The sequence below is a fragment of the Musa acuminata genome, chromosome BXJ1-3 (genome assembly GCF_036884655.1).
Source record: "Musa acuminata AAA Group cultivar baxijiao chromosome BXJ1-3, Cavendish_Baxijiao_AAA, whole genome shotgun sequence".
NCBI classification, from domain to species: domain Eukaryota; kingdom Viridiplantae; phylum Streptophyta; class Magnoliopsida; order Zingiberales; family Musaceae; genus Musa; species Musa acuminata.
Window position 1 is genome coordinate 44,237,657 of NC_088329.1, and position 14,400 is coordinate 44,252,056.

Consider the following 14,400-nt stretch of genomic DNA (forward strand, 5'->3'; position numbering starts at 1 on the left):
GTTCATCCGAGGGAGTACGAGGCAAATCGTCATGTTGCCCTTTGAGATGGAGTAGAACTGTTGCCACAGTCTCTCAAAGAACAAGTTGGTGTAGACTGCTTGGCTCTCAACACCCCTTCGCTCTTATTTGGGCTACAAGGCATGTCTGTCCCTCCTCTGCACTGTGATGTTAGACTATTACAGGCTTTCAAGATAGCCGAAGAGTCGAAGCTTGAGCCGTTTCATCGTTAGTTAAGTCGTTTCTGAAGTCGCTTTCGTTATCGTGATCGTTCTCACTCAGTCGTTAGTCGTAACCAAAGTCGTGCCCTTCGCGAGGGTTAAATGAGAGGGAATCGACTCCCCGACCAATTCGAACCGAGGCGAAGAGAGCAAGGGAAGCAGAAGCGGCACCTCGAGGTCCTTATCGTACATGCCGGATCTATTGATTCTTTGAGGTTCTCGACGCTCTCCCGAGAGGAGCAGTGGTTTCTGATGGGAGAATGGTGAAATATTTGGTCGGTCTCGCTTAGGCTTTCTTGTTGACGGCGGAAGGGCGATCTCGGTCCCTTTTCGGGATTCGCGATTGTTTTCTTGGGTCGAAAGTATGAGGGGAAGGGCCGGTGATGACGGCAATCTATTCAATTTCAAGAAGAGGAAGCGGTCCGGACGGAATCGGTGAGCTTCCGATCATCGGTTCATCTCCTCTTATTGTTTTCTTGGATTTCTGCTTGGAAAAAGACGAACTTTTTTGCGTGAATCTTCATACCCTTTCTTCTCCTCTTCTTCTTTTCTTGGACTTTCTGGGTGGAAAGTATAACGTGAGAGCGTCTGGAGACGACGACGACGACCCTTCCAAATTGAACCGGCACTAGTGTTCTGAATCATCTTTTCGTTTCTCTTGCTGTTTTCTTGGATTTCTGATCGTTGAAGACAAAGCTTTTCGCGTTAATCTCAACGTGTTTTCTTGTGTTCTTCCCTTTGTAACACACGGTTTCCTCTTTCTTCTTGAATTCCAGTGGTTCTCTTTGTTACATACGTGAATTTGCCTTCTCTTTATTCTAGCGGAAATGCTCAACTTGAAGCTAATTCTTGCTTTTCTTCTTGTTTCTATAAATTTGCCTTCTCCTTTTTGTTTCTTTCTTTTCTTTCGGCCACATTGCGAACCTGTTTATTTTGGTTTCAAATGTGGTCTCATGCATTGTGATGAAGGTCTGGGCAAACACCAAACGTCGACTACATCAGCTCCAGCTGCGGATCATGCGTTACATCTTCTACTTACTATGTTAGTCTACTCCGTCATTGCGAGTGTCAAACATCCAAGGTTAGATTGTTGCATTTCCTTTGGCTTGTTGTTGTTAATTTGCATGTATATTTATGTTCTTCTGGAAAATGTTTGTTTTGAGGTGTATTGTTTCTCTGTTCTTTTCTTTCCTGTACTTGTACAGAACATTTTTTTGACCGTCAGAAACATCTACCAAGTTTTTGGTTTACTTATTAAAAGCTTGACTGTGCCAACATTTGTTTTTGGACTGATACAGATTCACACCATCTAGTGTAGATATGGTTTCCAAGTTCAAACTCCTGTGTCATTGAGGAACAAGAATTGGCAAATTGAGCACTGATGATGAAAGGCCACAAGCAAATGTTAAGTGAACCAACTCAAAGAAGCACATTATTATTACACGTGTATGAAGATACATCTCCAAGTGTTTGATACTCAACTTGGTTCAAAGATTAAAGTTGTTTAAAATCATACAAGAAGTTGCTGAGTTGCATCTCAGCATGAATAGGATATACTTCTTCAAACATAGCAATAACCCAAATTATTCTCTGCCAAGCATGTCACTCTCCTTCGCTGAGGATTGGAACAATCAGAGGTTTCAGCTGCGCGAGATAGACAATTGCCCACCTAGAAAGAAAAGAAAGTAAAGTGGTAATTAGACAAAAGAAAAACACAATAAAATGATGCTGATCACAAAAAGATTATAAAAGACTTCAACACCATCTCTTATGCTGATCAGCTGATGTATAAGATCTCAAGTGGGGTGATAAACATCGCATGACAGATACGACCAACGTATCATTTTCTTCTATTGCCCCATTATCTAGTTTGGCAGCTGTTTGTCTTAACTTGCATATATTCTAAGTCATGCTCCTTTGTGATACTTTTTTGTGTTATATCAGCATTATGGGTAACTTATCTTAGATAACATGGAAGAAAAATAAAATGAGAAATTGAAACGATTCTCATTCATACAAGAATGTCATGACAAAGAACGATGTGCTAAAAGAAAGCAACAAGAACAAATGAGGAAACTTACATCATCCAACAGCAAACTGTTGCCGTGATGACTAATGTTAAATGAAACCTGCAAAACCAAAACATCTTAAATCATTTCACATTTTCATACCCCACACAATAACCAATAATAAAAATGTTTGACATGAAATGAAAATGATAAAGTATGAGAATAGAATGAACCTTCATTTGTCGTGCTTGTAAGCACCCTAAATTCCCTAATTAAATGCAACCCAAAACCCACCATCCAAATGTTCGAGTAGTGTCTAAAGCTTAGGTTCTTAAAAAGTGAATCTAAAATCAAAATCGCATTTTAAAGCTTGATGCCCCAAAAGTATTAACTGGACCCATAATTCAATGTCAACTATTGAGCTAAATTCATGTCAAATTGAATCTAATTTGTCTCAAAGTTCAATTTATTATGAGTGGGAAAAATTAAAGTGGTTAATTTTACAGTTTTAAGGAGACCATACTCTTAGTAATATTTAGGCAATAGCTACTGATATTGTGCAAGTTGGCACCCATAATTAGTAAAACAGTGCAATGGCATCATGGAATGGACTGTTCTGGCAGCTGCTCAGCACCAGTGATGCTGTCAGAACTTGAATCTTTGCTTTGAAAAACTCATTATACATCAAGGCTTTTAGTAAAATGTTTGACATTTATCAAATTGTCTGGTGAATAGATAGTCCAACTATCGTTTAGGCAAAAGTCCATCAGACTAGAAAGACCTAACTCCAGTTATGATTTATGTTTGCAGAAAGCAACTCTTCTTGGCTGAATCTTGGGAACAACGAGATGATGGGACAAAGTTTCATCATTAGTCAAATGAGCAATGGCTAATTGAAGCTATAATATTCTCTATGTATAATTCATGGTCACCACAAATACCATTAAATTTGCTGCAGTATATTTTAATGGGAAAGGTCGAAAGACAGTAGTGCCTCTAACCAAAAATGTCAAACTTGATGCTGTGACCACTGAAATGTATTGTTCTGTAGAGAGTGTAATCAGTCAAAGGAGACTTTATCCACATAAAGGGAGTCCTCATTCTTATAGTTTCTTTCTGCTAATAATTTTAGGATTCAAATAGGTAAATATAAACAGTAAATCATAAGTGGGAGGAGGTTGGTTGAAATTAATATTCCATTGCTTTGTATCACTCCAGACATTAATGTTGTGGGATCAGATCATTAATAGGATCAGTACATATATACACATATATACACATATACATATATACACATATATACATATACATACATATATATATATATACATACATATATATATATATATATATATATATATTTATATGCTTGATTGAGTCTTTTAAAATCTGTTGAGATCTTAATTTGCAAGTGACTATATTACAAGATAGAAAGAATAGAAACCACTGGATCTTACCTAAGGATGTCAATTATACCCGTGGGACCTATCCCTAACAATGCGGGGATGGAAAAAAATAAACAGAGATGGGGGCGAGGGTGGGGGGCATTTTCTATTACCCACACAAATACAAGACAAGGATGAGTAGAGCACTCTCTACCTTGTACTCATACTTGACCCATTAATACGTGGGCTGAGATGTTACGCCCAAACACTAGACAGGGCAGGCTTTCGTTATTCGAATTAGACTAGGTGAACCTTGATTGAATCGATTATGATTCAATTAAGAATCATTTCATTTAATTCAATCAAATGAAACATCTTCTCATTTAACAATATCAACTCATCCTTGATGCCCCACACGTGCACACTCAATCCCTAATCACAAGTCATCATGACGGTTGTTTGACTTTGTCTTCATTGGTCCTCCTCTATCCATCGACAAACAATGATTCCTCCAATGATCGACGAGATGAGCAGTGAATGATGACGACGATTCCTCGATGTTCCTCTCTCTTTCTCCTCCTCTTCCCATCACACACTACCTTCTCCCTCCTCCCTCTTCCTGGCTTGCCCCTTCATTACAGCACCCCTGCGTCTTGATCACAACCACCACAGCTTACCCTGCGGCCCTTCCTCATCAGACGTTGCAACCCCCGCACCTTTCCCTGGATCCTCCATAATATTCCCCCTGCCTCTCCCGCGAGTTATGATAATTTTGATTTTGTTTATATTTGATTTTTTTTGTGTGCAAATTTTAGTATTGTTAATTAGGTTTGGCAGTAATTTTATTTTTTTTAAAACTGAATAAATTAATTTAAAGGATATATAGAGAACCTGTGGATTCCCCGCCCCCACCCAGAGTTCCCCATCCCTGCTCCTGCCCCTTCTAATAGGGAATGGGGCAGGGATAGGGGATCAAACGGGGGTGGGGATGAGGGAAGCATTCCCCACCTTGCCCCTCCCCATTGACATCCCTAATCTTACTCTAAGCACTAATACAAATACTTGATTTCATAAGACTAATTCTAGCTCTCTATATTTCAAACTCTTTTACATCTCATTGCTAGCCATAGGCAAGTCTTTTGGCAATATCATGGGCTCAACACCGATGAAGGAAGGACTCAAAACTTGACAGAGGTCAAAGACATGCAACCTATAGTTGATTGCTAGCACCATAAGATAAACAGAAAGTCATCCATATAATCAACCTCTAACAATTCATCACTGCAATTTCCTGACTCTGATCTTTGGCTTCAATGTGGAGTCAGGAATCTGCGGAGTCGACAATGCCAACAGACCATGTCATGAAGATGAATTTAAGAAAATTTGAAGGGTATATATATGGAAAAAGTTAAAGAAAAATTTCGTTCTTGAAAGAGATAGAATAATAGTTTTTCGACCATTTAATAGGGCCTTCCCACATCTATGATTAGATCCTTTAAATCAACAAATACCTGCAAATGAATCTTAAAAACATTTTGCACAACATTTATTTATACTATTACCGGAGAAAGATTTGTTTTTTCTTCAAAGCAATTCAACCAAAGTTCGCAATGCAATCTACATCATCATATCAGGGAAAAAATCGAAGGATCGACATCTGGAGCTAAGGAGATCAAACCAAGTCGAATTTGTCCTAATCAGGGATTTGTGGGGGGTTACCAGATGCAAGATTAATCGAATGAAGAACATTACAGATTGACAATTTTCAGATAATTTTGGTGCTGAATGCATAGAAATAGAGGAAGGGAAGGAAAGGAAGCGATGACGTACAGATTAGTGGAGGGGCCGCGGTTGCAGCAGAGGCGGACGAGGACGGAGGCGACAACGCCCGCCACGAAGAAGATGATGGTCGTCATCAAGAACCCCATCGGAAGACCCTTCCTCCCCTACGATTCGATCTCCTCCTCCTCCTCCGCTGCGTCGTGTCCTCTTTTCTCTGATCGGCCGACGAGGATGTGGGTGCTCAAATCCGTACCCTATAATTCATTGGATTCGGGTTTCGACTCAATTTGGGCCATGATCTATGCCGGCCCAGTCCGCTGGTTTGACCCAACCCCTTTCCATTTCCCATTAACGCGATCTAAAGCTCAATATTGAATTTGAAAATACCTGTTGCCGCTCTTTTTCCTCGCTGTTCGTGGAGCCCTAGCTGTCCCCGTCTCCCATCTCTCTCGCTGCTCTGCCGACCTCTCGGTGGCCAGCAAGAGCCGTAGGATCAGTCCAGCCAAAGGAGCAGGAGAAGCGACAGCAAAGCCAGCAGCGGCGACCACAGAGATAATGTATTTGATCAGTTCTTTTCATCCTCCAATCTTTCTTTGGTTACATAGTAGATCCTTATATCTCAATTTGGATCTTTTCTCGAACTGTGTTTCTTCTCCCTCCATTTTGACCTAATTTTTGGTTCTGCCACGCGATTGATGTAGTTTTCTTCCTAAAAAGTTCCATTTGTTAGCATTTGATGTGGATCCTCTCACATCTTGGAATGCAATCTCGCGTCCCTATGCAAAAGTCAATGTTGTTCTTTATATTCTCAACTTAGCTTTCAGTTTTTGCACCCATAAGAGTTAGTATTGTCACAAAACAAAAGTCTAGATGGTGAGGAAGTATCCATAAAACTGATTCCAGATGTGAAGGCAAGAAGCTTGTTTTCAAAATCAAACAAGGGTCATGAACAAGGCCATCATCTTGTTGATTCATTCATTCCTATATCACTAATTGATAGTTAACGATAGTGTTCCATCATCTTGTTTCCTTTGAGTTTGATTGGTTTTGTTGGTATAATGTATCTGTTCATCATCTTAAAAAGTCGATGTTACTGATATGAGAGTCAAGATATAGTTAACTGCTGAAAAATACATTGAACAATTATATTGTAGTGAACTTAGTTGAAGTTGATGAAGTGTTTTTGCATTGAATTTGTCATATATGTGGTTGCATAAGACCCTTGCCACCGCCTGTGTCTACGGATAAGTTTGCCGGTCTATTGTAGTTTGCAAACAACATTGTACGTCTGTTATTTAGAATTCCAGATGATCAAACCATGCATTTGCTGAAACATGCAAGCCGGGTGCATTGGATGTTCAATCTAATAGAATTTTTGGTTGCCTACTTCTTAAAATGATGTGAGCTTAACGTACTTTTGAGTTAGCATTATAGATATGAAGATGACACAATATTAACCGCCTTGTTATACAGTTCTTTAGAAATTTCAATGTCGTGTGCACTTTGGTCTATGAAATTTTAGGGTAATATAATTGTGCTACATTTGAGTTGCAGCAAATGGCACAAGCAGCAAGGCTGAATCTGAGGCTGCAGAAGGAAATTAAGCTGCTCATGACTGACCCACCTCATGGAGTCTCCCTTCCTTCACTATCTGATAACCCAAACCTACCGTCTGTATCACTTTTAAGCATTGAGGCCCGTAAGTTAATATTTTTTTGTCAAATTTGATGTTAGGTTCTTCTTTTGATGCTGTTTGTTGGGTGACTTCGTTTTTTCTTGGAATACAGAGATTGAAGGACCTGAAGAAACTGTATACTCCAAAGGCATTTTCACTGTCAAGATTCAAGTACCTGAAAGGTGTCTGTAACTTTAGTTATCTTTGGTAGATCAAAAAGTGTTTTTCTCATTCCTCACTGTTTGTCTCTGTAAAACAATTTCTGGTAACAAGATTGATACTATTTGAATGCAGATATCCTTTTCAACCACCGAATGTGACCTTTGTTACACCAATTTACCATCCCAACATTGATAATGGAGGCCGCATTTGTCTTGATATTCTCAATCTGCCACCAAAGGTGCATGATATAATCTAAATTGCTATCTCATGATGCAAGCTACAGTAGGTCTTTCCTTATAAACAAAATTGCATGTGTGAACTTTCAAATGATCATATTTTCATGTATGTGTTCACAAGGTCTTACATGTTCTTTAGATACTCAAAAGTCCAATGAGCTTTCAGAAGTGCCCTTCATGACTATTAGTTGTTCCCATCTAACTGTTGACCAGACTTTTCTGCTACCTCCCTTCTACTCCCCTCTTTCTCTCACCCTCACATGTCCTTCCACATGTGTGTATTCCTTTCTTTACTTCCCATTTGCCTTCTTTCTCTCCTATTCTCATGGTATTTCTTCCTTGTGCTCCCATTTGTTTTTTGGTCGGGCCTGAGTGGCATCAAAAGACAATGCATTGGCCACAGCAGAAGAGGATGTTAATGGGGCATGAAGAAAGTGGAAAGAATGTGTTTGGCTTGATATGCCCAATCAATTATTAAGCAGGGGTAGAGAAAAATCAGCCAAGTTGATGAAAGCTCTGAAGCTATCATCAATTATTAGTAATATATATGTTATTTAAAACTTTCGAAGAATATTCATGAAAATTTTTATCCATAGGGTTGCATATCCAACTTCCCTTTTTCTGTGTGAAAATTAATGATGTGATACCTTCTTTGATATTGTTCTTTTCTGATCTTTGCCTGAGATCTGCTGTGTACAAAACATGACAAGAACTCTGATTTCACAGGGTGCATGGCAGCCATCAATGAACATTTCAACTGTCTTAACAAGCATTAGATTGTTACTGAGTGAGCCCAACCCTGATGATGCTCTAATGGCTGAAACTGTGAGTATTAGTGATGCCATACATGACACAATGTGATTGCAGCAATTTAATTCTTTTTTGTCTATCATTTTCTCAGAGCAGGGAATTCAAGTACAATAAACATGTCTTCGAGCAAAAGGCCCGAACTTGGACAGAAAGATATGCTAATCCTGGCTCTACAGGGAGAAGTAGTGATCATGCCCTTTCGACCAGCCTGAACGTGGTAATGAATAGCATCTATTTCTTTTTCTTCTTGATCCTATTTTGTTGAACTATAGTGGAACAAAAATGTTCAAGAAATCAACGAGAGACTTAGTGATGCTTCTTGCATTTCAGGCACCATTGGAACACATTCACGAAATTCCAGCCACCGAGATCCACAGGAGGCACAAGAAGCTTCGCCTAACATGTCAAGATCTATCAACAAACCCAACAACACCTACTGGAATCAGCAACAATGATGAAAATCAGAATGTAATACCTACTCAACAGCGATCTGTATCGGACAGGCAGCAAACAGGTTCATCAAGTTTTGAGTGGTCGCTGTGTGCCAGTGCCACAATTCACAAAAGATCTCTTGATGAGCATGCTGAGGAAGCTGTGAAAGATGATCCCAAGCAGGTGGAAGCAAGTCCAGAATTCCTAGAGACAATCATCATATCTGACAGTGAAGAAAGTGATGATGAAGATGATCCACCCTCACAATTTTTGCGAAAGAAAATAGTTTGAGATATTGTCTTAGCCTGAGCAGAAAAGAGAACAAGAAGCACTGTGAATCTAGCACAATTCTGATCCCGAGCTCAGTTGTAATATGCAAAGTTGTATTCAAATCTTTTGTTTTGAGGCATTGACATGATGTATAAGTCCAAACCCCAAAATGTTGCTATGTATATGATGTGATGCCTTTAGAACAACTATTTGGTTTCACAGGTAAAACTGTCACGCCCTTTCTTTGTGGATGAGATACGTTACACTGTACATGAGACAGAGAGAGATAGATATGGGCTGGGCCGTAATGTCCATTGGGCCGGCCCATTAGCCAACCAGCCTTGAACGTGGTTGGAACAGGGAGTAGTGGAAGGGTTGGCAGTTGCCGCTCTCAACTCCTCTGCCTTCAAAAGCGTACATTCTCACGGCATCTTTCAGAGACTTCGAATCCCTCACTACCTTCACCGATATGCTGCTTCGATATCTCCTTTTGCTGCTGATACCATCGCCGGCGACGTCGCAGTCATGGCAACCAAGCGAGATTCCCAGTACTGCTACCAACAGTACGTCTTCTTCGAGATGTGCAACAACCGAAAGCCATTTTGCTCTGTAAGTGATAGACCTTTGGACTTCTGACGCATTTCCCTTTCAGCTGAAAGGCGTTGGAGCAGTGCAAAGAGGCTGGGAAACCCGCTAATGACCGGAGATGGGAGGCTTTTGGCTTGTTCAGGGATGAATCTGTTGTGCTTTGATAAGAATGGTACAATTGCGTGGATCGTCCCTTTCCAGTATACCTGCAGATTAGACATAGCCCCGGTCAATGATGACAGAGGCAAGGTAGATCATAGCAATCTTGTTCTTGCAATATCCTCATCGTATATGTGGAACTTCGATCAATGTTTCGAGCATCATGGGTTCCTTGATCTATAGACTAGTGTGAAGCAGTCATCAAATTATTTTGTTGTCATACCATTTTACTTATAGTTTCTGATAAATTGCATACTGTTAGATCTATTTGGTTGCGGAAGATCGGGTTTTGAGAATAACACCCCCGAATATTGGTCGTTCTGCATCCACAGTCGAAGTATTCTTTGGCACGAACTCAACCTTTGGTTCATCAGGGGAAATAATTGGAATTTCGATAAGCATCTTGTATGCATCAGTATTCGTTTCTGTAAGAAATCGAGGACTGTTTGCTTTACTGCTGAAAGGAGAACTTCTGTGGACTGCTGGGCCTATGCTTTATCGGTTTGGTTACCGTCAAGGCTGTAAGAGAAACATCACAGATTGCTACTTCAATTCAATTCCTGTTGTTGATCAGTGTGAGGGGACTCTTTATGTAAGATTCTATGCCATATCTTTTTCTTGCTTCTAATAAGCTTGATATATGATGTTCAATCTAACTTGCTTCTTTACCCATATGTCAGTGGACAGTGGCACCAAAATTGTAATCTACTAAATCTGGCATTCTTATGCAATCCAAAATCATTAGATTGAGCTCATATTGGATTACAATTTTGTGTTCTTAGGAAATGGTCATAGTAGGTCACAAGAGCTCTTTCTAATTAAACCTTTCACAAGCCTGTATCGTATCGTTCAATAGTGGTTGATTGAATGAGATATCTAGAGCTCAAATTCAGTAAAAAATTAGTATGACAGGCGAAGATGCATTGCTGAATTTGACTATTGATTGATAGATAGAAGAGACAAAAGTTGATTCTCTTTAATACAGTTTGTAGTTCTAAATATGCAATATAAAGTATATCTCTTATATATGCAGCCTAATCTTACTATATACTGAAGTTGCTTAGTTGTGCCGTGTCCAGGTTTCAAATACTGAAGGACAGGTCTATTCGTTGTATATCCGCAGTCCTCACTTCAGATGGATCCAAGATTTCAGCTCAATAGACAAGAAGATCAATATCATACCTGGAAATAATGGGCATTTGTATCTAATCTTCCCAAGAAAGGCTGTACTCATGTCACTTGATGTTGCTACAGGAAACATGTCGTGGCAAAACAATGTCGGTCCCTTGAGTGCAGAAACCATCTTGCCTGTTGTGGATTCTAATGGTAAACAACCAGTCATATGACATTGAAAATTCTGTCGGATTGAATGTTCTAAGATGCCTGAACCGAAACCATTTCCACTCTCAAAATTCTGTTCATTGTCATATTGATGTTCTAACGTATTACTGATAGTTTGTCCATATTACTGCAATGTATATAAGGCTGGCTATCGATTGGCTCATTGGATGGATATCTGTATTCCTTCTCCCCAGTGGGGGATCTGAAGAAGTTCCTGCAAAAGACTGCATCCGATTCAGTCATTCAAGCTACTCCAGTCCTGGACTGCTCAGGATTTGCAGTTTATGTGCCTCAAACAGTCATGGAGGGGAAGTCAAGCCGTGTGATTGGTGACTATGCTTTCATCTCTGCACTAAAGCCACTAAGTATTGTGTTCACTCTACTGGCACCGGCTACAGGAACTGTTTATTGGGCTGACAACCATCATGGTAGATCTTAGGAATCTCATCTTCCTTTCGAAATATACAAGATTAACATTAATAGTACTATTGATCTTATATCAGGTGAAGTGTCATCCTTCTTGTCCAAGAGCGATCTACGCTACTTTGAATTGGATGACAGGATTCTTCTTACTGTTCTTTCTGCAGGAAGTGAGTTTGTTATCTATGTGGAACACATCTTTTGCAATCTTGTTCTCTCTGCCATCCTCTGAAGGTGTTTGTAGCTTAGAGAAGCGCTTTTACGTAATCTGAAATCTTCTATTATTGCTCTAAGAAAATGTATTATCTTCCTTTAAATCTTATCCAACAAAAAACAAAGATTAGGGGGTTAATAGTGTCATAAATTCATGTATTTGCTGCACAAGGGAAAGTGTCTTCCAAGAAAATGATCATGGCTACTTTCTCCTGTTTCCTCTTCTTAGCTTGCAGAATTGTTCAGGAATTTGCACTGAAAAATTATCCTAGTGTGATAATTATCTCAGATGTCAACTGATCAAGAAAAAGAAAGAAAAATGCAATGCTTTGCCTCCTAACTTGGTGCTATATGTGAATGCAGGGATAGGCAGCAGTCTTCCATGCTATTCTGCAGGTAGCAGTCACTTGCATAACATCTTCACTTCTGATACTCCATCCTCATTTGATGTTGCCTCCTCCTCCTGTTTGTTTGATCAGGCCAAAGAATTGCTTGGACCTGCTCACAATCGAATCCCAGATTCGTCACCACTGATGCAGGTGAGGACAATCCCGCTTCTTGGTTCTGATTCTTCATGCGATTACCATCTTATTCTTCCTGCTAATTGTAGGCAATGAAAGAGCAGTCCTGCTCTTCCTGTTCTTCCAGTTTGTGATACTGCTCATCTTAGGCGGAACAGTGCGATCTTGCTGCGTCTTCTGGAGGAAGAAGAAGCTACAAGATCATGGTCTCGGGAGATTCCTCGACAAGAGGGTGAGTGCATGTAAGATTCTACACCCAGCACCAACTTCATCTCTTCTCACCTCACCTCCTCATCAAATGCCAGAGGTCTCTTCACAGAAGGAGGAAATCATTCGACAGGATGATCTCAGAGCTAGAGGAGAAAGCAGCTGAAGACGCCACCAACGACGAAGCACTGGAGCGACTGGGAGAAGCGGTGACAGCGAAGGAAGGAGTGGTGAGAAAGCTATCCACTTCTTACAGCCTCGGCAGGGACAGAACAGGTTCACGTCGGGGATCCATCTTGCCATTGTATGATGACGGGAGGAAGAAGAGCCATTCTTTCCACTGTGCAAGGAGAGAGAGCGTGACGATCTTTAACACGTACAGCGACACGTCCTCTTCGGATGAAAGCAGGAACAGCAGCAGCTACCACCATGAAAGTGGCAGTGGCGGCTGCTCGGACGAAGCAGGGCCTTCGAGCAGAGTCGCTGCGGCCGAAGGAGATGGAGAGGGTTCATCGGACGCTGCTTCTGAAGCGAGAACGTTCGCAAATCCGATGTTTGTGGAAGACGAGAGTGACAGCGTTCGGCATTCGCGAGATGAGGAGCTCACGAGGGACCCAATGCAGGAAGGTGTGGGTGCGAGGGGAATGTGGTTGAAGCGGAGGAGAACACTGTCTTCAACTAATTGAGCTGTTAATTAAGTAAACATTGAGAATGTATGTGTGTGTGTGTTTGAGGATGAGGAATCTAATGGAGATGTTGGCAAGTGTTTCTTTATTAGGGGTGGGGGAATTAAGAACACGAAGGATATAGGTAAAAGGAATAGGTAAATCATGTTCGTTTAAGGGAGTCTAACAAATCAGAAGATAAGATCGAATGAGTGAACATTATTATTAAGGATGCAAAGGAGAATAGAATTAATGTGATTCTTATAAAGCGAAGGTTACGGGAGTTACAGTTTACTTTTTCATCGATCAAGGAGAATTGTTTGAAAAGCATAAAGTGTTAAAGTAGTTGATTAAAAGAGACAATAAAGTGATGATGAGTTCGGATATATTTAGCTACCCAAAACTAAGTGTCAATTATGCTAGCTGCAAAAGTAGATCTATCGATTACAAAGAAAGATATGTAAATGCGAGACAATGGATAGTAGAACCATGAACATAACAACGTTATAATCTCGTAGAAGAAGGATTTTCACGAAGGTATTGATTCTTTGCTTTTACAAAAAGAAAGCGCTTGATCGTGATAGAGATCAAAGAGATGAAAGATGTAAAAGTAAACTTCAGATATCGAGACAAGACTGAAGGACGGAAACTTAAAAACTTCATAAGACCAAGGTCGATAAATTTCTCATCAAAATAGTTGGGAGATTCTTTTGACCATGTTTCGAATGGAAATTGCTTATCTCGTTCTTCCCATGACCTGAATACTTACTGTTCTCATATACTTTAACCAAATTAAGCAGTCAAGTTTTTATAATACTTGAAGGATTACCTGATGAAGAACTCTGTGATAAATGATCGTGTCCAGAAGCAGCTACACAATGTTCAGATTGCTGGTGTTACGTTCATGCAGAACATAACATAAAGTGAAGGCATTAGGTGATGAAAGGAAGTTGGAGCGAGCAAGCAGCAGCTATTTCCATCCAAATCCCAAATTTTGTAGGAACTTCTCCATGTTACATATGAATACTGTTCATCAGATGATAATGATTGATTTATTACCACCGAGAAGATATTATCAAATGTCAAAATATAAATTAAATTCTGGTTTACAATACCGTTTGATATAGTTCGATAAGAGTAGTGTTTCTGACTTCGTTGCCAAGTTAAGGGGAGACTTGACTTGACTGAGATAAGCCCGTCGAGAAGGCTTGGCCTTCAAAAGAAGTCTGTTCCTTTCTGTTTTGTCCTTCGTTGTTCCTTCTTCTTCGGACTGACTTCTTATCTTTCAGTCTCCGACATGTACAGT

At 40.1% G+C, this 14,400-nt stretch overlaps 3 protein-coding genes across 4 annotated transcripts; 2 read left to right on the forward strand and 1 right to left on the reverse strand.

Annotated features, from left to right (window-relative positions):
• The first annotated feature begins 333 nt into the window (after positions 1-333).
• Positions 334-9,190, forward strand: LOC103979945 (probable ubiquitin-conjugating enzyme E2 37). Of its 2 annotated transcripts, XM_018822959.2 has the most exons (8): positions 334-654; positions 1,189-1,300; positions 6,950-7,094; positions 7,183-7,252; positions 7,365-7,470; positions 8,195-8,293; positions 8,370-8,495; positions 8,609-9,190. In XM_018822959.2, exons 1-8 carry the CDS (start codon positions 584-586, stop codon positions 8,999-9,001), a joined length of 1,122 nt encoding a protein of 373 aa, XP_018678504.2. In that variant the 5' UTR covers positions 334-583; the 3' UTR covers positions 9,002-9,190. The 2 variants fall into 2 exon arrangements, with proteins under 2 accessions (XP_018678504.2, XP_009394488.2); XM_009396213.3 differs by lacking the exons at positions 334-654; positions 1,189-1,300 and adding an exon at positions 5,781-5,952 and having other exon boundaries at positions 8,609-9,187.
• LOC103979946 (V-type proton ATPase subunit e1) lies at positions 1,625-5,641 on the reverse strand. Its single transcript, XM_009396215.3, has 3 exons — positions 5,444-5,641; positions 2,301-2,348; positions 1,625-1,888 (listed from the first exon to the last, which is right to left on the reverse strand). Exons 1-3 carry the CDS (start codon positions 5,539-5,541, stop codon positions 1,822-1,824), a joined length of 213 nt encoding a protein of 70 aa, XP_009394490.1. The 5' UTR covers positions 5,542-5,641; the 3' UTR covers positions 1,625-1,821.
• A 156-nt stretch (positions 9,191-9,346) lies between the features above and the next one.
• LOC135633655 (protein GAMETE EXPRESSED 3-like) lies at positions 9,347-13,203 on the forward strand. The gene is made up of 10 exons (XM_065143400.1): positions 9,347-9,543; positions 9,633-9,817; positions 9,990-10,319; positions 10,807-11,053; positions 11,212-11,496; positions 11,572-11,658; positions 12,065-12,097; positions 12,181-12,240; positions 12,312-12,454; positions 12,528-13,203. The coding sequence occupies exons 1-10, from the start codon at positions 9,450-9,452 to the stop codon at positions 13,113-13,115; spliced, it is 2,052 nt and encodes a 683-aa protein (XP_064999472.1). The 5' UTR covers positions 9,347-9,449; the 3' UTR covers positions 13,116-13,203.
• The last annotated feature ends 1,197 nt before the right edge of the window (positions 13,204-14,400 follow it).